General features: G+C 37.9%; 1 protein-coding gene across 1 annotated transcript in view; it reads right to left on the bottom strand.

Annotated features, from left to right (window-relative positions):
* LOC114883104 (cadherin-99C) overlaps nt 1–24,572 on the bottom strand; it is a 111,791-nt gene that overhangs the window by 30,932 nt on the left and 56,287 nt on the right. The window contains exons 2-3 of the mRNA XM_029200534.2: nt 8,754–8,826; nt 2,034–2,099 (exon numbers count right to left, since the gene is read on the bottom strand). Of these exons, the coding sequence (XP_029056367.1) occupies nt 2,034–2,099; nt 8,754–8,826 (139 nt within the window). The remainder of the gene's footprint in view (nt 1–2,033; nt 2,100–8,753; nt 8,827–24,572) is intronic.

Raw genomic sequence — 24,572 nt, 5'->3', positions numbered from 1 at the left:
CCAATTGCACGGTCACGCTGCACAGCGATTTGTCTGGGAAGCAACGTGGTAGATGAACTATTTGCAATTTACTGAACGAGATTTCTATAGTGGTTGGTACATAACAAGATACTTGTTTCTAGAAGATAATTTACGATGGAATTTCTACGTGTTATGGATCGATTAGACGTTAGAAAGTTAAGTGTTATGTACAATCAATGTTAAAGATAAATGGTGGAAATATTTATGAAGAAAACTGTGTGAAATGCGAGGTTTTACTTCTTGCAGTTAAATTTATGTTCTGTGAAAAGACAGTAAAATTTTTCAGGACAGTCTGAATAAAGTAAAATTTATTTTGATTGCAAGCAATAGATATATATATTTTCTTTCCTTTCATTTTTAATGGAATTTTAAAAATTTTCATATACTAACTCTTGAAATCACTCTTATTGCACTGAAAAACCATTTTATTATTCCTTCATATATTTAATAATCCAAACACTCTGAATTTTTATTTCAAATTTAAATTAAAATTTTTTAAAGCATTGAAACTAGTTAAAATAAAAAATGCTTCTTATTTGAAATACATAAGATACAAAAATCGTTACGCATTGACGAAGATGCAATATAAAAATAAAAGAATAGCAAAGGTTAATCGATAGCAACGTCATTCATCAAGATAACCGAGTTTGAAATATGACGGCCAAATGCATACACTTGATGATAAGTCTAGTTAACATGTGCATCTAAATGAATTTATTTTGCACTTTAGATGTCGACGTTGAAAAAACGCATCGCACAACGAAGCAGTTAAATGTTTAAGGAAGAACGGGTCTAGAGAAAGGCAAGGCTAGAGTATTAGAATCAAGTAAGAGCCTACAAAATGACTTCCTGATGCTCGGCCTGCTGTCTGCGCTCTGGATAATTAATGTTATCTTCGCAAACTAGACGCGATCTCGAGCAATATCTCATTAATGACATCCAACGTTTCCTAATTGCATCGCGTCGATCCCTTTTCCTTCTTTCCGCATAATTTCTTGCCAACAAAATCCTGTCGCGCGAAATTAATGGAACAGAACGCTGTTCCATTTAATTTTTCAATTGAACGCACAACTCGCCTTTATATCAATGATTCTATCTGTCCAGAGCTGCAAACGTTGCTTTTTTGATTATTGAATTGAAAGCTGTAAATGAAATAGGTTTGCAAAATCTGTATCAGAATTTGTAGAATTCAGATTTTGTTTCTTTATGTAGCATAAGATAATGGTACAAAGAAAAGCATTTTCAACTTTAATTAATTTTTCTAATTAATTCTTCTTCTTCTAATTATTCTTGAATTTTGAAAAGAGTGTTCCTTTTTAATAGAGCATAAATATGTTTCTTTAGTATTGCACCTAGGACATTCTGATATCATTCTAAGATTCTTCACAAAGATACAGTTGCAAAGCTGGAGAAACATTGAAAGACTCTACGTGAAGAGCCGGCTTATGCCCCAAAGCCTAGAATTGCTTCGACAGTCAGAATCGAGGCCATGGAAACCCGAGGAATTTAACATTTAATGTTATTTTAATGTCACCCCGTTGCACGTTGAAAATCAATTGAGATCAAACAGATTGGAATGCATTTCTAAAATAAATATCTACTATTTTCCTTAAACATTTAGCAAATTAATATTAGTGAATTTTTTAATTAATTGTCTAAAATACGAAAAAGGATTAATTTTTTAATAATATTTTCAGTGAAATATAATGTATATTTAATATAATTTTGAAAGAAACGTAGAAATGTTTCTACCAAAAATTTCCTATCCTATTTCACAAATATAAGAAAATATTTTAATAACAAAGAGATTGTTGCATAAACAATTATCGTTCAATAGCCAATATGTTTGATTAATCAAATGAAGTGTAACCACTCGTGTATACTCGTTGTCGTATACAGGTAAAGTAGGCTTGGTTATTCATGAGGGTCAGATAATTGAGTATTAATTAGAGGAATTAATCGCGCCTACGCCGTAAGTGTTAAGCGTAAATTGAATTAAAACGCAAACTCACCGTCTCCTCTGCTCTCCTCGATGTCAAGAATAATATTGGATTGACCCGACTCCACCTCGCACAGGCCTGGAACAAATTAACAAAAGACCAGGTGTCAGGTTAATATCCCCGATAAATTCAGCCTTAATACCTACGGCTGAGCTATTACGCAGCTTAGTTTTATTATAGAACAGTATTATACAACGCGTATTATACAAAGCTCTTTGTACAGTGTTGTTACCTCATCTTCTAATACATGTAAATAGATGTTAACGGTTCAACCGATATATTGGGTCAATTACCTTTTCCAGGCGATGCTTTTCATCCTAATGAACCTTTAATTATCTATTTCACGGCTTGCCGATATTTGGCAAGGCAAATAACTTTGATATTTCATGCGATGCATTTAAGGGATTAGGGTGCCTTTGCGACTGTGATATCGATGCATGCACAAAAAGTGTCGTTTCTTATAAAACAAGAAATGTATTAAATGAAATAAATTTTACACCTTACTAAGGTTTAATAATCATTAAGAACGTGACCCAGCTTCATCCCTTGATCTCAACTTCAATCTCAAGAGCTTCTTATTTAAAATTCACTGAGAAAGTTCACTCGACGTCGGTCGAGCAGGTGCAAGAAATCTGTCTGACCGGAAACGTGACTCAGCGACGCAAAACGTTCACTTTGGAGGAAAAGATTATGGGATTACCGCGTCTGTGTTCGTGTATACGGATGAAAGCTTACGACAGACGCCAGCTGTTCAAGTGCCTTTGCATTATTCTATTTTTATTGCGGTTTAACGATCCACCACATTAATCGAGATGCGTCTGTAATAGCAATCAAATCGCAATCAAATCACCCTGAAATTTCACGCATAGATATCAAAGGAAGTGCAAATGCTATGAATTGAAAATCATTTCACTGACTTCCTAGAAATATTTCCTCCAGGAAATATAATTTATGATATTATTAATACTGTAACATTTCCAAAATTTTATTGTGTCGATCCAATTTTTATTATATAAGATTATAATAATTTCAAATGGCAGATTGAAGTATTATATTAAAAATAACTACAATTTTCTTTTCACAATCTTTGATAAAAATTGCCATTAATTAATTCCTACCATATTAACCTTCTTGACCAAAGGAATGCAAATTCAATGAAACACAGAAATGGTTAAATACCACTCTCAAGTAGAAAACGTACCACAAAAGTGAACCTAGCAGACATACCATAAGGGTAAACCTAGAAGACATATCAATAGGGTGAATGATCAGCAAGAGGATACCAGGTGATCTTATGGCATCCGGCTTCCTTAATAATTCACATTCGCGTACTGCACCCTAGAACCTCGCGAGTGTTCTCACCTGACACAAGGGTCAGCCGAGGTCTTCAGAACGAGAAGATCACAAAAGGCACGTTGCCTACGCGTGCCTGTGGCTACGATCTTTCTGTAAAAGGTTAACGTCGATCGTTAATGGCGAACGAAGATGCGCCGCTCCTCTCGCAATGAAACTTATTCCCTTGGTCGGGACGCTCGATGACATTTCGCCATCCTCGTACGATTTACCCAGTTTGTGCCGTTTAAAGTATCCGGGCCGCATCTTTAATGGAGACAACCGACGGAAACGTGCCGCGGACGGGCTCAGATGATTCCTTGTACAGGAAAACGGTAGACCGACACACGATACGAGAGTTGTAAGGTTGCCGGTGAACGATGCCGGTCCAATGTAGGAAACGGTGTATCGCTTGATCGAAGGAATATTTAACCTCAAGCGACTTTCGCCTATCTTTCTTGCCACGGGACACCATGCTTTCCGTAAAATCGTGCCGCTCGAATGGCGCACGGAAACGTGAAATGTATTCCGTTAACACGAGTCGCATCCATTCTTCAGTTTTTGCACCTTTTACGCTACGATGTTAGGGAAATTCTATGCACACTATAATGGGACATTTTGTAAGTATGTAGAACTTGTTATCAGAGGAAAGATGCCAATAGATGACATTTCTCAAAGTATGGCTTGCAATTTTTCTTCGGAAACATAGGAACTCGGAAATTTCGAATTCTTGATTATCTCCTATAAATTGATAAAGTCCAAAACTTAATAGCAGCATTTCAGAATTCACGAAATCCAAAAGATAATTAGCGCGAATCTTTTGAAAGTTCTTTCTAATAAAGAAAGATTTAGCATCGAACCTCAGTCATTTCTTGGAAAGCGAGTGTATTAGAAAGCGCATTCTGAAGGAGTAGACATACCGTGCCGATCGCGACCCATATCTCCCGTTGGTTCCTGGTTAGGCGACGTATCACAGTAAGAAACTGATCCTGTAACTTCATTTTAATGAAGAAACATCATTATATCCTGTTCTTCCACTAATTAAACCTGTGTTACAGGATATCCTTTATCAATTACCTAAGGAACTTCATTATTCTCTTCCTCGTCTGAATAACTAACATGAAATGGGTTCCTGTTACAGTTGACTTGACTTCAGGCGAAGAAAGAAGTTACATCAAAGTAGCAGGTAAAGAGATTGTTTTAGTAACAATTTTGTTCAAGATTTCCAATATCTTGCCAAGATTTTTAACATCAGAAATATTTTAGTGTCGATACGCCTTCTGATCCTTAGGTACCTGAGGTATTAACCTAATTATTGATTGGAGGATTAAAGTATTAATTGTAGCAAATTAATCCATGAAAATTTTAAAACCAAAACTTCGAATGAAAAATCTCGTCAGCTTCGAACAACCTGTAACAGAATGCTAACAACACGACAGCTTCGAAACTCGCAGGGATTATTTCTGTCTGCTTAACGACAATAGCGACACAATTTGATATATCGCGAGGGGCTTGTAAACCGCAAATGGATAAGCATCGTCGTGGATTCCAGTCGCGACGTCGTTAAAGATGAAACCGAATTTACAGTGGTCCCAGAGAAACTGGCGTCGCTACCAGTTTCCTTTGTTCCCGGCGAGCATCCACGGAAAAAATACAAGCCGCGGCAGTTCATAATCTCTTGCTGATTTATCGAAAGGATTCCCTTGGCTACGTGGCGTGTTACTTTTACGACTGTATCGATTTTATATGCCGTGCACACTGGCTGGCGTTCGACGACGATGTTTACGAAGGTTCGCTGTGAGCTACAAGCGGCTGGAACGCGATGAACGGCTATGTGCACTCAGGTACAAAGTACGTGCGAGAGACCGGCGTATAGATGGCTTCTTAAGACGGATAAAATGTACACTCCATGGAAATAATTTCCCCAAGACGGATAGGAAATACGCACGATGCAACAAGGTCGATCCTGGATGTAACGAGTACCTGACGATGCTTTACAATGCGAAGGAACTGGCACGATTGCGTTGCTGAAACATGCCTGAGCATCTGGACGAAATTTATATGAACCTGAAGAGCTATGGACTTCTATGTGCTTCTCATTTTTGATCGAAATAGGGAGGAAACTGGATGAATAAACTAACCCTCGAACAGCGGACCATGGAGAAAGCCCCAATTTTTATTTTTTCATTTCTCTAAATGTTACACCGTTTCTTTGAAAATTATTCAAAATTATACATTTAACTTTAGATTAATACTCTTGTATATATTTTGTAAGTTTGGGTCACGATTCACAAAGGCTCCGCTGTTCAAGGGTTAAATTGCAAGTAGTATAGATGAATATTTACTGAAACCATGTCCCTATTTTTAGCTGATACTCTATCTTCAATGTTACTACTATCAGTCATTTAACTTGACAGTGAATCAGACAGAAAGTATGAATGAAGAGAGCAAAATAACACCTCCAGCATTAAATTACCATGTATAAGAAGAAGAAAAATAAAGCAAGCGCAGACATTAGCATTTGATCTGAATAGCAAAAAGAGGAAAGGCATTAGCTACACCGTCCACGTGCATCGTTTTTACTGCCTGAAAAAGCTGGTTTTCCCTCTAAATTGCACCACGATGTTCGACCAGAAGCACAATTTAATCATACAACTGTAAGATTATTGAATCCTTGTATGCTATTTGCGAAGGCGCTGGTAGTAATAAAGCTTAGGTAAATGGTGCGTCGAGTGTAACACACGTATCAATCTCGAATTCGTATCAGCGCGATTGCGTTAGAGAGACGGGTGTAATTTCTAGCAATCGAGCTGCGGCATCGGTAATTGCAGCAGGGACATTAAATGCGATCGAGCCTTTGGCCGCGGGCGCATCGGAAACGTTATTTGTATTTCGAGTTTCGATGGTCCGGCGGTAAATGCAGGAATCCGGAGACCGGTGTTGCTAAAACGATTTCCACGCGTGCCAAATCAAACAGAAAACTGAGGAACATCTGGGCAATCAGCTCGACCATTAGCCACGGATTTAGAATTTAAATACTTTTTCTTGTTAACATTCAAACATCTTCGTTTTTATGTGTTAGTAGAGTAGCAAGGATCGTTTCTTAATATTTCATAAATTAATAATCAAAGAGGGTATTTGTTAAATTTTGAAACGACTACAAGCATGATATATAAATTTCTAATTAAAATTTTTATAATAAAGCTGAAGTGATATCAAAATCAAAATTTTTCTGGGTGCCAGAAATACAATATTTGGACATTAATAAGAAAAAATGAATAATATACAATAGATTAATTTAATTTTTCAACCTATGGAATATTAACGAGCTCCACAATTCTCACCCCTATTCAATTTAACTACTCGATTGAATGAAATACGTGACGACCAATGACCATCACTATGTATTTAATTTGATCAAATAATTTCAAAGCAATCAATGCAAGTGGATTCACGGTACCATGAATATTTTACTAATGGCTTTATATTAAAATCATAAGGCATACAGTTAAATTGAAAAATCAATTCAACCAATTTGTATTAAGAATTTTAACGAAATCATTATATAGTTATTTTTATTAAATTTTGAACTTCAATGTAGACAGCAGGGTCTATTTCAATCTAGTGCAAACCAACATTGTTACGTCAACAAAACTGTACTCAAAAATACTTGAAATTCTTACTGAACCTTAAAATTGTCGATCAATATGCGCATAAAATATTTTCCCCTAACATTGCGACTCCAGTACTGAACACTGACGTTACGTACACCGTTTACCCGACATTTACCCGACATTCGGGTGCTCGATTTAAATCAACAACAGTAGTTTCCACGGTATCGAATTCAAAGCGGAAAGGGACTAAACATTCCTCATTCTGGTTAGTTTTCAACCTCGATTCCCACGATATCCAGCTTGGCCATTTGAAGAGAGTTATGCGCTTGGCTGCAACAGATTTCCCTCTCCCTTTCCCCAATTACCAACTTGAATTCGTGGTCTTCTTTTGTCCGAAACCGCCTCGGGTCTGGCCTCTCTTCTTATCTATTACTTTAAACCTTCTAAATGCTACCTATCGCGTGTTACCGCCCCGAAACTACCGGATTTTGCACAAAACCTAATAACAACCCGCGATCGGTGCAATTACCACTCGACCAACCATGGAATTATCACAGCAGCCTTTCAAAACGCCCACGAAACAGCATTGTTCCCTTCACGCCATCAACTTCGTTTTGATTTATGGATGAATATTGAAAACGATACATGCTCCGTGCCGCTTTGTTGCACGGCAATGTAGGAATTCGTGAAAAATGAAGAAACACCTGATTTTATTTCTCGAGTCAAAGGAATGGTATTTAAATTCATTATCGTAACTAGGATTTTTGTCCAAGGGTAACTGGATAGCATAACTTTACTAGAAATATAAAATATCTACTTTCACCTAATTTCAATATGCTATTTTTAATTCCAATGCATACTAAATAATCTAAGCTACCACAAATATTTAAAGATATTATATTAAAATATCATTTCTAGAATAAAAATAAGTTTTGTAATTTTTTAATAATGTAAGAGTTTTCAATTTTCAATTGAATCAACTTGCAATTTAAAATGGAATAAAATAATCAAACTTTTGACTAGTAATTATATGCACCTTGTGTACAGGGAAAGGATTAAAGGCTCGGTTAATTTATTCAACGTATGTGCATTCATTACACAGAAATCTAAAGAAGTATTAAACCGACCTTTCCCTAAGAGTTAGTAAAATGTTCCTGGCGAATTAGTTGCATCCTCGATGTACGGTTACTTGTAATCAGCAATTAAGCCTGAAGGGACTCGGAGTTGGTGCGTTTTAGATAATGTAAAAGAGGGAACAGGCTTGTTATACAATCTGTCACCGTGTCGGATCGGGCTGAATGTACAAGCTAAGAGGCGATATCTTTGCACGTGCCGTCAATCCTAGCATCCGTGAATACAGTCGACGATAAACTGCTGGTAAACATTCAACTGACGTAAGTAATTGGCAATCACCTAAGATGGATTTATGTACGCGGGAAACGCGTTTAACCCCCCTTCCTCGTTTACATCCGAGAGACTCTTCCTCTTTTGTTTCCAAGCGTTTGCGGAGATCTTACGGGTTCGATGAAAGCGCGGTTATTTTCAGAATGAGATGAGATTGAAGGAAGCATCTTCTTTGGAACGTCGATTTTCAATGCGAATTTACGGATAAAGTTTAACTCTTTCTGGCTCAAGAGAATTGTTTAAAAGAAAAATAGAATCTCTGATAACAGCCACGCTTCTAAGCTTTGAATTTTTCAATCGAGAATTAAATTAATTTCGATTCTAAGAATTTTAATCATTCGGAAAATTTGTAACAAGTAACAAGAAAAATGTAATTACTTACCAGCTTTCGAAGAGACTTCACGAAGGCATAGAACCACGAAGAAGCAACAGAAGCAAGCAATCCTTGTCCTCGCCTGGAAAAGAAAAAGGAAGCTTTAATAAATCTTGAACGTCTGATAGAATTTCGATAGCAATACACTACGCAAGAGGGTCCGAAATTACCAGGTGCAGTGGTTCAGCCATTCGTTAAGTGGCCTCGATTATAATTACGTTAACCGAGAGACACTTAATTACAGGTTAAATTGACGATAATAAAGGGGAAAGAACTTCGATGCTGAAGTTAGTGATGGTAACGACAGCGTGAAGAAGCTCGATTAAAAATATACGTAATTAGTCACGGCTGGCTAGACCCACATGCCAAGTTTATAGCATAATCATCATACTCATTAGCAATGCTCTTCATGAGCGCTCTAACTCGAAACAATTGGCTCAATAAACCTTGAGTTGAGATTTACTTATTATTATTTTAGAATTATTCATCAGGAGTTTTATTTTATTTTTGCAATTGTTCACTTTAACTGATAATAAGAAACACTAACGGTACAGTGTCTAACAGTACCTACTTCTTGTGCAGTAAAAGAGTTAACGACTTGGAAGAAACTATTTAATAAAAAGCAAATAGCTTTCTTTTAGATTCAAACCAAGAGCCATAGGTTCTATAAAGTATATGAACAAGTATTGAATTCCCATGGCAGAAGAGCATCGTAGGACGTTATCTTAAAGCATGCATCATTATTCGGTAGGAATTTCAAAGGAAAAGGAACGAGTGGTCAGTGGCTATTGTAATTGCTGCCTCGCCCACGAATTAAGGTCCGTTCATATGCATTATGACTAATTTAGGTGTAAGTTAGGTTACAGGAGATGGGTATTTAATTTAGTATTTATTTCAAACCAAGTCGATTCTAAGTCTAATCAACTATGATCTAATTCTTAATTAACATTACTAATGTTAATACTGGTAATATTATTAGACTGAAATTTTAATAATGACCCACCACTGGTGCCATCTCCCTTTACACCCCTTTTTCTCTATGGAAGGCTAACACTAAATGTTTAATAAATAATAATAATAAAATATAAGGGCCACCTCGCCGAGTGTTTATCAAAAATATCTCTAAACATGAACAGACCTTTATTCTCACCAGAATCCCATAACAACGTTCGTCCAGCGTAAGTGTTTTCACACAAATACAGATTCTCGCCTAGCAGAGGTATCTTTGCAGAAGATATGAGAATACTTAACGAGGTATAACGCGGATTGCATCCTCTCTGCCTTTTTCTCCGTTCCTCACGTTTCTAGGATCAACAGGGAACTAGAGGCTCAACCTATGTGGGGTCTATGCTAATCCAGCATCGATGCACGGTATGTAATAAGAGTGTGCTGGCGACGGGTAGAAAAAAAGTACTGGACGAAGGGAAACAATGTTATCGGACCCGTGTGATCTTCGTTCGCTTATATTCGGTTCTCGAGGCGTTTCTCACCTGAACGCACGCGGTTCTCATCAGCGCGTACACGCGGCACAATGGTTGGTTCGCTGATAATAGCCACCACTTTGCGACCAGTCCGCCATGGTTTGCGATCGAAAGGGTCGTGGCACGATTTAAATACTGTCACGCCGCTATCAAGTTGTTACGTCGCGGTAATCGGCGCCGGGGAATTAATACGCTTGCCTGGTCGATTCGATCGGGTAATAACGAAACGCTTTCGATCGGGTACCTCGTTTATTGTCTTGTTTATTGCCGCAGTAAAACGGGCAGAAAATAGTTAATTTATGGTTTTGTGAATCGGACAGGATATTGATGTCATACTGGGTGGTCATCCGAAAATTTATTGGCGAAGAAATAAAAAAATTATACGACTCCACTTTTCTCATTTTTCTTCCTTTTTTTTATTGTTGGATTAATTAATCCTTTCTCTATTTAGGTTTTAAGTTAAAAGTCAAAGGGTTAATTTTAAATATTCCTCCACGTTATAAAATTATATTTGAAGGAATAGTGTAAAATTAAAAAAAAAAAATGATAATATTATGGAGTATAAAATTATTATGAATTTAAATATTCTATCACTCGATGTCACAAATAATTAATTAAACACCCAAATTAATTCACGCTCTCAGACCTACGAATACGATCATTTTCTAATGAAAAAAGTTGCATGACCTCAATGTTAGAAACTTGTTGCCTTCTAATATAATCGTTGAAACAGAAACAGAAGGATCGAGCACCACGATAGAGGATGTCCTTTTGAAGAAGGGACTCGCAATTGAATGGTGCTGCCATACAAAGCCACATTCGACCCTCCGCACGATTCTAAGATGTGGTAATTGACGTAACGAGCAGCAGTAGGGCCTATTGGACCGGTAAGATAAAGCAGAAGCATGAATACGTTTCAACGTAATACACGTACACGTTTTACAGCAGCGTTTATAGTAAAGCTGCATCGATAATTTGGCGCCCTTCCTTTGTTTTAGCCAGGCTTCTTGCGACGAGGTATACCTAGTTAACCAGATACTTTCCATATTTTCTAACCGCCACGCATCCAATAGTACGACCAGCGATGGAAACTCCAAGTATGCCGGGTAATTCTCGAGAATTACATCATTAAAATCGTTCAGCACGCCGGGAAGGATTGATGAACGAGACAGCCGGTGATTTAGTAGCGCATAAACATTACCGCGAGCTTGTTATTAACATCATAAGAATACGTGCGTACAGGATGCAAGCGTTTCATGGAGCATGATAGAAAGTTTAGCAGACATATTTGTTCGCTAAGAACATCGACTTTCCATCTGTACGAGCTTTGACCCCGACACTTCCGTGTCCCAGTTGCTCTTGACAATGAACGCAACGCCTCCTTCCTTACGTGAATAGCCGTTTTTCCTTAATGCAATTCTCATCGTCGTTATAAATAAGTGTTCTTGAAAATGAATGAATTCACTATTTCGCAGAGATCAATTGGTGTTCATTTATTTAGGAAGTCTAAGAAGATTTCATGATATAAAATTATCATCAAATACCACTTATGTCAGATCGATGTAAAGATTAAGATCTGAGAAAAATAACTACATAAAGCTTCCATTAATATTTTTAATACAAAATGGCTGGTCATCAATTATGTCAAACGATGATCGATTTAGAAGTATGTAAAATCTGCCATAATTTTCTGAATTAAAAGTCTCTCGAAATAGCACATATGTTATATCAATTTAAAGCTTAAAGTCTAAACAAAATTGCTACGTAATCAATTCATCCATATTTTTATCCATATTCGAACAGTACATTTATGCAACGCATACAGACAGTTGTATCCAGCCTTCACTAAAATATAACGATTTGAATGAGAATGTCAATCTATGAATGCATCTATAGTAGAATCTTCAAATTGATCCAGAAAATCGATATTTCGAAAGTCAGAAACAGAAACAATGCTCGTAAAAGAAAGTTATGAGAAACATTTCCATAAGATCTTTTCTGAGTAATGTTTACCGTTCGTCACTGTCTGCCTTTATCAAGCTTGGTACCCAAGTACGACCACTTGCTCCATTGTAATTACACCACTGAACACGTAATTAATAACCTCTAGAAAACAAACAGTATTTCTGGACGATTTTGTAAAAGCTTTTCACTTGAAAAACATATTGGAAACACAATGGTAACAAGTATGTAATTCAAGTTGTACATAAAAGTCAATTGTTCGTTCATTCAGGCTTTCATTATTAAAATTTTCATAAATTCCTGATGTGTATCTTCTCTACAGAGTCCCAACCTGTCTCGTTCATTCAACCTCTCTAGCACTATCAGTTTCATCGGATCCTCCCTATTAAAGAGTATGGAAGTGTGCGAGGCGAGTTTTGCGGCCACTTCCGTGCGTGGGTGGCGAGTTATTACTGACGTGGTAATGCAGGCATCCGCTGTGTTGTCGAGAAATTTGGCATACATTTAACGTTTATTTTGCAAGAAGTAAATAGAGTACAGCTCCATTTATCCGAATGAAATTTTAGGAAATATCAAGTTAACGCAATTCACTGCCAAATTTTTCTTATTTGAATTATTGATAAGGATCTCAGAAGGAAAGAATATCCACGAGCACAATGGTACCTACTTTCCTACTGATAAGAGTCACGAAAGTCAGATTGGATTAACGAACGTTTCTCAAATGCAACTTGGCGACTTCCATTCACAACACGTTTCCAGAACAGCTGAATTACTTCACTTTCTACTATCTACCTTATTAATCGCGAAAGTGTAGTCGTGTCTCAGCTAGTGCTATCTAAGTCGGAAGTGAATCAAGCATTTTGCTCGCTCTAGACCGTGGTAAAAGGCCACTGAGCAACTTTTAATAAGTTTTTGAGTTTACATTTCTTGATACGTACTTTATCAAAACAGCAGTCGGCTTAGAGGCTGTGTTTTCAGATGTTCAAACGGCGGACCATGGAGAGAGACCCAATTTTAATGTAATTTTGTATTTCATTTTTACACTAAATTTTACACTGTTCCTCTGAAAATTATTCTTACAATGTATAAAAATCTTTCGTTTAAAAAATATGTTTTGTAACTTTGGGTCTCCATTGACCCAGACACCGCTGTTCAATAGTTAATTCGTTGTAGATCCTTTTGTAGATCATTTAATAACAGTTGCTCAGAACTATAACACTCGTTGACATTTTACATAATACACGAAAGAGCAATCTTACTTGCTGATGTTGTCAAAAGACTCGTGTAAAATTTACAGATATGCAATTTACCCAGCGAACAAACAAGAGAGTAAAAGTAAACGCGGAAGAAAGGTCACCGTCAGCAATCAAAATGTCAAATGTTAGATGGAAACTTAAAATAGAAATTTGACATAAGACAACCATACAGGCAATTCCATTTTAACATATACTACCTTTCAAGTCCCGAGGCAGATGTCGTCTGTTGATTTAAGAAAGTTTTAATGTGCTGTCCGAAGTTAAACGTGGAATTTTTTAATTTTATTTTGCCAAGTGTAATTTGATCATACGGAAAATTTCAATACAATTTATTAAGAAAAAAAAAATTCTAAATATTTTGATATTTTGACATATAAATCATGGAGTAACTGGATAAACAGCTCAAAGCTTCGAGTTCGTTAATCCATCGTTTATTCAACTGAAGCACCTGCTACATTTTATTTAAAATATTGACAAATTCTCAGCTTTAAATTAATATATCATAACTACTATTATTTAATATTTTTATGTCATGAAATCGTGTCAGACTTTCCCTGTTTCGAAATCGTTCACTCAACAAGCAACAACCTAATATTTTTAACTGTCCTAAGAGTTTTAGGCAGCAACTTATGTACCCACCTACATGTGCACTTTCTCCCGAGAAACAAAACAATTTCCCCGTTCACCCTCGGCCTTACCGTACCGGCGCCTAACTTAGACGGTGTCCAACAATTATGCAACATTATGTTCGTCGTCCGTAGGAAAGCAAGTGCACCGGCTTGGCCGTTTTACGAGTCCGTGATTACTGAACGTGACTGCACAAAGCGGTGTAACGCGAACGGGCCAAACCACGATCGCCTTTATGGCTATTGGTCTGTGTGTAACGTATTGCCAGCCGTGTGGTGTGTAATATGCATATGCGGGGCCCTGTTACACGAAGCAACACATAGAGGAGGATGCACCTGCCTTCGACACGATGCACTCGCTCGAGAAATCCTTGTGGACGAGACCCTCTTCCGTTTTGAATACATTTCTTGTGAGAAACGATTGGCGAGCAACTCGGCCGATGCACACTCCGCTGCAACGACTTTTCTTATTGTTAGTTAAGAAGAAGTGTTTATTTTAAATTTTTCTTAGGCTCTTTTTAGACTCTCCCTGGGTCTTTTCTAGGCTCTTTCAAAAATGGTGATACGCTTTTCCTCCTGGATGCAATAGTATTTGAATTTCTAGATCCTCTATAATTTTTTTAAATTTCACAAATGAAATGAGTGAATTTCAAGAAAAGTATATGAATCACTCTGGTGTATTTCTACCTTGACTGAAGAAAGTCTACGTTGCACATGAGTGTACATACGGACTCAAGGGTGCGGTAGTTCTGAATTAAGGCAACGTGGAACCAGACAACCTTTACTTATCGCTCGACGTAGATTACTGCAACGCGTCGTCGTACGTAACGCAAAGCCACGAGGCCTTCCTCCCTGGCGACGTCGCGTCGTGTCGCTTTGTACCGCTATTAAAACCCGTTCGAGTTAATAAACAACATCTTGGGGGGGAAGAATAATCCTCTCTGTGTTTCTCGCGCCCTTTTCCCTGGCCTTTGTCGGTGTCCCTTCGTGGACGCCTCGTCCTAGAATTATTGCGTCGCGTTTTGCACACCGCTGTATTATTTATTACATTCTTATGGCATTCCTTCCAACAGGGACATGGGCTCGCATCTTTACTTAATGAATCAATGATTATAAAAGTTGGTAATGTTTGTTTAACTGAATTTGTTTTATGTCATCATTTGAAATTTAGTTAGAGTAATATTTCATTGATTAGTTAGATTGAAATATTATAGTTTATTATAAAATATTTTATTATTCTGAAATATATAATGCACATAAAGCCGGTAATTAAAATTAACATGCATTATTAGTAATTATAACAATGATGGATAATAATTAAGTCCGAGGAAAAATTAATAATATTCATATCTATGCTAATTTTAATTAGCTGATTTTATGTACACTGTATATTTCAAAATAATAAAATGCTTAATTATGGTGCAAATGAAGGACTGAAACTTCATAATTAATAAATTAACCATTTAAATCCTTGTCACTCACGAGTGAATTTATTTTTTCAAAATTTTATTCTTGTTCTATCAGTTGCTATAAGAATAAAGATTTAAAATCTGCCTTCACCATAAAACACACTCCTACCAGAAGACCCAGGAACAAGCCAATCCATTCTAAAGTAAGATGTACAATCAATATCAGCCATATCCATCGATATCTCTTATCAGTTGATTTTTACCAAAGCCTTCTTCCCTCGCAACAAGTAACGTTCTCGTCGAAACTACCCACAAGGATCGTTACAAAATGATGGCTACTCTATGTTAACGACAATAGTGTACTGATTACAAGATATGTAGACTGAAGTTCCGTCGATCTTATCACATACCAGTATCGCTTCCTATCGTTTCGCACCCTGCAGATATTACCCTTTCCGATAGGTTTCTACCTGGAAACTGTTGATACAGGATGCATTATCAGTACGGATGCGGTGGCGGGATAAAAGAGATAAGTTGGAAGTCGCCGGTGATTATTTATTGCTCATTATAATGCGGGTAGATAGTTGGCTGGAGGAATCGGCAGTCGTGATCGAGATACGGATAAGATCGTGGCCACTGCCTACGATTTATTAAGTCCCGCCCTGCTGAGCCTTGTTTAAGCCTTGAGGAACAGTTCGTTCTCGTAACGCGTACCAAAATGGAAAGAGCTGCCGAGTAAATCGAGAGTGTAATAGCGCCTTTCGCGACCCCCAAAGCGAAATCTCACGCCACCGATCGTTCGTGCTCCACTGTCCATTCGCGTGTAAGAATTCAAATTTCTTTCGTTTTTTGGATCAAGAATTTTCCTGAACTTTGAAGGAAATATATGACGCCTAAAAAATAATTCAGAGTTTAATTTGAAAATTATTCATATTTCTAATAATTAGAGTATCAGCGTTTAATTTCCTATCAGCTACCAAATTTATAATTTACTAACGTTTCAGCTGAAAATTTTGTTTCATTCGTATTTTTAAAAAGCTAACTCATTCCGGAAGAAAGCAAAAATGGATCGAGAAAACAACTTTCAACTAAAGGAAACGACTAAGCGAAAAGCATCCCTGAAACTGAGACTTTATTAAGTACTTCATATTTTATGCCAGAGTGTTACGTAAGTATGTTTGCTCTAGTTTCACTGGAATATAGTTCCCATGATAAATTTGATCCAATAAACGCAGAGAATTTTTGAATGACGAAATCATAACTTGTTTCATAATTCCCAAAAATACAAACAACAGCCTTACGTAATTTCACGAAAATCTTTGAGATCAAAATAATTATTATTCCCAAAGCTATGAAAAAAAATGTAATATCTCGCAATATTCCATCGATATAATAAATAATCGATTATTATCTGCTTATCACTTTCACGGAATATCGTGTCGTAACGAAAGGGTTAACCTCGGTATCGAATTACTTAAATTAAGTGGCTCGACGAGGAGAGACGTTTTTGTCCCTTGCATATACGCGATCAATCGCGACGGCTGCTTCGCTGTTGAAGTTGCGCAAGCCAATTTATCAGTGCTCGCTAAAATCGGGTCGATGCTTTCTCGAACGAATGTGGAATACTTGCTGCTAACGTTATAATTGGCCCGTACGCTTCGCTCCGTTCGAGTTGCACGTAATCCTCTTGCGAAATAAATCATAAGGAAAAGAGGGTAAAAGGATCGTTCAAATGAAAGGGCTGGCCGACGTGCTCGATACATCAATCTACAGTCACCGCGAGATCTTTCTTTGATTATTCCTGCTGCACGGGTGTCTCGATTTATTCTTCATTTTTACCACTCGTTTTGCTCGATGGCGAGAGGTAATTAAATCAGTAATAGTGATTTATGAGACTAGCACCGGCCGCGATAAAAATATCCTCTCTACCTTAATTAGTGTCTCACCATTCTATTTATCACCGCGTACAACGGTATGCTAATTTAATAGTTCGATGAAAGTAAAAATCAAGGATTTCTAAAAGAAGCGTGATGAAAATTTTGGAATCTTCAATCAAAAGCATTTCATAATTCATTCCCTAATTAAACATACCCGAAGATGTTAATTATTGTTCATGATGAGCAAAAATTACACGTTCGAAATTAATTGATTTCACGGTCGTCCGAACGACGAATTTATTAGGTGACGAGAAACGGAAGTCCACCTCAGCGATGGCTGTTGGATTGCTCAGCGCAGCGTGGAACAGGCTGGAGCAACAACGTGATACAATCCCGTGAACTTACTGTTACTCGGATAGTTTATAGGCCCAACAACTGTATCTGAATATGATTTACCGAGCTGACTATCGGAGAATCCTGACGTTGCATTCGCGCGTTGATTGCAATAATGCGAACTATGTATACATATATTTCTGCTTAGCCTGCTACCGCATTACAAACTTTCACCTAACTTCGTAATTATACAGGCTACATTGTGCTGTGGACACTTGGGAATTCTTTGCGTTTGAAAATTGAAATTTAAAATTTAAACGGAACAGTAACTGCAATTCTTTTTTTTTTTCTTATTTTACCCAACACTAATGATTTTTAGAAAATCAAATTATGTCCTATTAATTAATACATTTTGAATCTCAACCTAACTAAATTAATCAGAAAATACCAATACAAATTATTTCAGCAAATTAGTATTCCATCGTTTCATTCGATGCAATCTGAACGAGCGTGTAAACCCAACTGTCTGTGGACGAAACACGTGTCGTCTCCTCCCATTTTGTACCGGTTACGTAAAGACAGAATATCGCTTCGAAATGTCTTGTAGTCGTGAGGTGTACACAAAAACCTCTGGTCAGTCGTTGATCCCTGTCGTACGTGACACTGAAACCAGTGTATACGCCGACTTGAATTTTTGCCGGTTGTTCGAGCGTGCCAGGCAAAAGGTACACTATACTACTGCCCGTACGATCGACGAACCCTTAGACAAGGCGATAGCTCACTTTAGCGAGTCGACGTTCCTTCTGGTTGGCAATTCCGCGTAAAAAGCGAAGAAACTCTGTCGTAATTTCGTGGCTAGATCTCGTAGCCCGGTTCGCGGTGATTCGCGTGAATAAACCATAGCCGATGGTCGCCGATGAAAGGTACGAGACTGCCCCGAGTCGACTGGTTCGCGGAAAAAGCTGATTTGGAATTCCCTCTGGACTATCGGGAAGAAACAGTGCCGGCGGACGTGATCTTATGCTTGACGGAACACTGTCCGCAAGAAAGCTGTCCAGAAGGGCAAGACTCCAACGAATAACGGAATTGCGGCACGGAGAATGTTCCGTGGCTGACAATAATGAGCGAGACAAATACTTTCATCACTCGGCTGACTGTCGGCGAGTCGTGACTCGGTTTTGCGACCAAACGATACGTTCACGCGCGTCTCGCCAGCCAACAGTACTTACGTATATGTACACTCTCCTTCATAAGTCATGGGACATTTGCTGATTTCGGATGCGATTTTCAAATGGTAGGAAGAAACCGTGAAAATTGTCTAGGGGAACTTTGGCTTTTTGGGTTAAGAATGAGGATAGGGATAGGGTTCATCCAGATGGAAGAGAAACTCTAGGAAGATCTTAAGGGGAGCTTAGGAAGAACCTAGGGAAAACTTAGGAAGAACCCAGGGAAAATTTAGGAAAAAGCCTAGGCAGAGATTAAAGAGAGCCTGTGAAAAACCTATGGGAAGTTTCGAGGGAATCTAGCCTGTTACACTTTCACATAATTAAGGAAAGGCCCTTAATTTCCTTTTAAATAAAAGAGTGTACTTGGAGTCATTATCGTGCAGCAATATTAAATAAACAACTAAATCTGCAATGCACTCAGAGTTATTCTAAAATGTCCTATCACTTATGAATAGGAGTGTACCTATGTAAGTACGTATGGCTTATGCAGCTATCGTGCGTAATAAAAGTGAAATTGCAATCGAATTCGTTGTGCTCGAGCGAGTATAGTGTCATTAGAGTGAAGTAACTCTGGGAAGAGTTACTATTCTAGTCCCCATTCAGCTTACGTATCTTGTCCCTTTCGCTGCGAAATCTGGACATATAGAAAATGTAAAATCATTTCTGAGTGACGTTAAAGGAACAAATGTAGAATGAAATTTATTGCGTTCCAAGAAATTTGTTTAGGTAATAGAAATATTTGTGCTTTTTATACAGAATGGAATTTTCAAAGAATTTTAATGCATTCACTGCCATTACGAAAAACAGAAATATCTACCTTGTATTACTGTATTAATATTTCAATCTAATGACACCAATCTCAATGAACCAAAATCACGTCATTTGATGATTTAATACCTCAAACAATTTAAACAAACCCAAGAAATCACCGCAGAACACTGTTGAAGAATCCATCGAATCTAACGGAAATGATCCAAGTCTATTGTTCCCTCGGATGACAAGAATCAACCAAGAAGCCCATCTTCGCGTTTCCATAATGTCGATGCGCACCGTGACGCGTAATACCATAGTTAATCCGCTCGTGTTCACGGCTGTCAGCTTTGGAAACCTTGCAGTAAAAGTTCCGTTAAGCATCGAGCTGAAACGAAATTGATAGCCGTCTGGCGAGCAAAACAGGGAGTATTCTACCGTGGAAATTACGGCCGGCTTATCACAATGCGTAACAGTAAATCTGCGGGCCAACAGGAGAAAAATGTCTCTTATTCGTGGAAGAAACGAGCGACACGAAGAACAACGGAGAACGAGAAGTACATGCTCGTTAAGCCGACGAGAGACTGCACGGTATCCACCCATGATGCACCGTTAATTAGCCGATACTTGTTACGTGAAATTAGCCTAAACGTAAATCTTATGAATCCCTCTCACGGTAAGAGGACGGCATCAACGAGTGCTCGCGTTCTCCTTCCTTTTGTTTCGATTCCCACCCGAAGAAACAACCTCGTAACTTGCGATACCGTGCGACTGGGAATCCTGTCCTCCAGGGAATCGTTCTTTCTCCTTGGAACAATACGTCGTCCTCGATTACGTCTGCTAACTTGAACGTATTTTCGTCTCTACAGATAACACCTAAGAAGCATTGTCGTCAGATTTTTGTCTATGATAAACCAGGTCCTATCAACAAATTTTCGTTAAAATAATATTTAAAGATCTATTTAGTTCATACTATTTCTTCAAGGGTATTGGGAATCAATGTAATTGAACGTCAACCACCTCAGCAGAGCTCAAGGGTGGTAATTACACGTCTGTTAGACGTTCTTCATGGACGAACGATCCCTGGCACTGTGTGTACGCAACTGATCTATTTCTCCACGGAGACAACACCTATTTAGGATAATCGAGGCTGCTCGGAACATTCCCTTCGGGGAACGTAAAATCACACCTCGATTCGTTCCAAGGAGCGAGCAGTGATTTTCTTGCGTCCGCTTCGAGAAATTCTCAACGATGTTTGGGGAGGAGAAAGGAGACGGAAATTGCAAAGTTGTCATCGAGTCGTGGTTTCAGTTGAATAACGATTCACACGGAACCGTGAGCTCATCGTTGTCTGCAAGAATTCTATGAATTCTATTAGTTGTCTTCAAAGATTGCATCGACTTCCGCAAGAAATATCTACTCGATGATGGATTCCATTTGCAGAATTTCTTTTATTTAACACTACAATAAACGGTGTTAAATGTATAGTAATTAAATTTTAAATAAAATGAAAAATAAATGGAAAATGGAAAATTCATAGTCAAATTGTTTAAAGCTCCATCCCTCTTCCCCAAAGTAGAATTCAATGCATAATAATTTTCAAATTAAAAATAAAATAGAAAAATATTATTATTATACAATAAACATAATAAATTCTATAATATAATTTAAAATAAAAAATCTGAAAGCTGTTTAATGTTAATTTTGAACCCACTTCCATATATTATTATCTAATAATAGTAAGCTGTTGAAGAGGATTCCTGAGTAATTGACACGATCCTTCACGAGGCCGAATAAAAGTAAAAGTATAACGTATTTTGAAACAAGTCTTCGGTGTTACATTCCTGCTGGCTGCTTCCAGCAAGGTAAAACGTCAAACAAGACTATTACGTTTCGTCTGAAGTGTAGAACGCGTTGAAATCTCGTGTTACGAAAAATCGAGAATCACGATGACCATTGGCGTCCGGACGGTTAGGTACAGGACACAGGTGTCCGCGTACAACCGCGAGCAAAGCATCCTGACAGAGGAAGGTACGAGGGTTAACAGGATGAAAAAGATAACGAGTGAAAGCGCGCGAATATAGCGCGTGCAAGCGGAACGTTCTCATTTAAGCGAACTCGTCTGGTCGCTTGTTCCTTCTGCTACATTCGCGACTGCACACAGCCTGTACCTTTACTTACATCAACCAACAGGTGGGCCATCAAAAGTGGACCACGAGCCAAGTATCATTTTTCTCACGGTGCCTTTGCCTGCCTGCTTTTCATGGAGCTCACTTTCTCGTGAATCATTCGTATTGATCCTACTTGATCGTAAATTCACTTAATCCGATATTCGATCGGAAAGTGCTCACACGATCGCAAGAAAGCATACATGTTCGACAGATACCATTTATGAAATTTATCGAGTAAACACGTATGATTTATTCTGTCATGAATTCTTTTTCTTCTGTCTATGTTTTATTTCGTTTATTTCTTTGTTTATAAGTTATTGGTATTTTTAGTCACGTTGAAGTGCAATTTTTTATTTTATATTTAATTGTATCTGTATATTATTAATTATCACTTCCTTTTTATTTTTCCTAGAATTATTGAATATACATTCTGCATGGATCAAAATATTTTTACTTTCGAGTTCCCTGAATCGAGTGATAAAATGAATTAAAAACATTTTGTATATTATAAAAGAGCGGAAGCATTTTTATTTTTACTAGAATATTGTAATTGGGTATGAATAACTGAGATAAATCACACTTTTTACGATTGCAGAGAGAAACGAGTGATAGAGTAAAAGTTGAACGATTTAAAAAAGTGTAATTTCCTGCAACTCCATTTTTCCCCAGAACTGCAGTCATAGTGTGCAAACTGCGAGTGCACTTCCCCTTTTAATGGAACTGTTCAGTCTGTCCCATTGTTCCTTTGTATGAATTGATTCGTCCCATTGTTTTACTCACAAAATTTTGTTCAGACGAAAATGATACAGGTTGAAAATATAAAAGTGAACAACAAATTGGAAATAACGTTAGATATTAAAAAAAATGTTCACGGTACTGTCCTGTTAAAGAAAAGATGCACTAATAAAAGAGAGTTGGAAATCCCTTGTTGCATATTCATTCCACGACAATTGCAACCATGGAAAAAGCGAGGTCATAGAAAGTTAGACCTTCTCAAGCTATTCAACGTTTTCCCTATCATTTTTCCAATCTGCTACGACAAAAGAGGTCCATAAGCTGTCCCAGTTACGTGACTTGTCCTGCACAGTAAATATGTTTCCTTGTTGCATGATCGCTTCTTCATTGTTTGTCGTACAAACAAACACACTGCCCAGCGTTTATACAAACAGAGAAACTGAAATTAGGACACCATCCGAACTTTAAACTTTATAAAATTCTAAAGTTTCTGAAACCCATTTCGAAGATCCACATTTTAATTTGTAGTTACACATGGGAAGAGTCATAAATTCATTTCACGGAAAAATTAACGTGGAACTGTCTTCAAATTCAAGAAAGTTTTCTTAAAAATATCTTAATCTTCACCTAAAACTTTCTTGGACTCTCAGAAGATTAATGTTTCGAGGCTGACACAGCAAAGGATAGGGATTCATTTTGAATTATATACCAATAATGAAACTAGTTGTACTACACGCACCTATAAATATTTAAACTTGCATACACGCTTCATTGACCCAAAATTATGTTCGTTCCTTAACAAGTAAACAAAGTCTAATTATTTGAACACAAGATTTCAAATTTCAAAATTTACATTGCATAAAAACAACGATTGATTCAAATCGGACGCATCGTATGCACACGTGCATTCCACGTGGGCCGTAAGATGCAGTGTGCATGCGCGAGTGTCACTTGGTCAGCTATAAGCGTACATACATAAACGCGAACCGCGAATCGCGATGGTCAGGGTACTCGGGGTCAGAGAGTCAGTGGGTCACCCACATGCATAATAACGATGCTCGTGTGCATGACCTACTACAACATGGATCCCTTTTGTCGAACATAATGGTGAGCGGGTTCGATTTTGATGCGGGAGTGGTTAGTCAGCATGGTGGTTGCTCCATAACTCTGAGAGCTATTATGGAACTGTACTATCATAGGATGCGAATTTTCGACGAGCGTACTTTTGAGAACTTCTGATGGAGTTCACTTTGAACGTACTTTCGTTGACAGTTATGAAGGCCTTCTTTTTCAGAAGAGCAATAACGTTAGCACAGGGGATGTTAAAAAATTCTTTAAAAATTCAGTACAGCGCTTGATACTTTTAGCCGAGGTAGAGAGCTTGAGTGACCGCCTTCAACAGTAATCTGATTTAGTTTAACCGTGTTTAAGCTCCAGTTATAACGACGGACCTCGCGATTAGAATTTCCATGCTTTACGGGAGAGATATTCCCGAGGTCGGTCGCTTTGGACACCAGCGAAATGCCGCAATTACTTGTAATAGATAGGCCGATTATTGCGAAAAGCTTAGCGACATCCCCCGTACCAGCGATCCGGGCGCAAGACTCCAGCGCGCTTGTTATTTATGCGATGTCGTTATATGAATGAAAGAAAAATAAGGAGACGCCTGGTTCTGTGCGACCTGTTTCGGTTTGATAAAAATGGCCAAAGCCAGGCTCCGTAGCTTACTTCACGGGAATACCATGGTTCGTTTGGAATTTACATTGAGAGCGTGCCACCGACTGCACACCGAGGAGAACGAGTGTGTCGTAATATTCGCACTATTCTGCGAGCGTTTCTTTCCGTGCCAGCTCGACAACCAAAGGCATGGCCGGATTGTCCACTGTGCTCTAGGAAACCGAGAAAATTTGCGACTCGAATCGTGTCATCCGTTAACTTGCATAATCGTACTCCCTGTCGTTCGACGTTTCAGACCTTTTATCTTATATGGTTGTGTACAGAG

The sequence above is a fragment of the Osmia bicornis genome, chromosome 9, assembly GCF_907164935.1.
Source record: "Osmia bicornis bicornis chromosome 9, iOsmBic2.1, whole genome shotgun sequence".
Lineage (NCBI taxonomy): Eukaryota > Metazoa > Arthropoda > Insecta > Hymenoptera > Megachilidae > Osmia > Osmia bicornis.
Note: the sequence above shows the minus strand (reverse complement) of the source record. Positions and strands in the feature narration are given on the sequence as shown.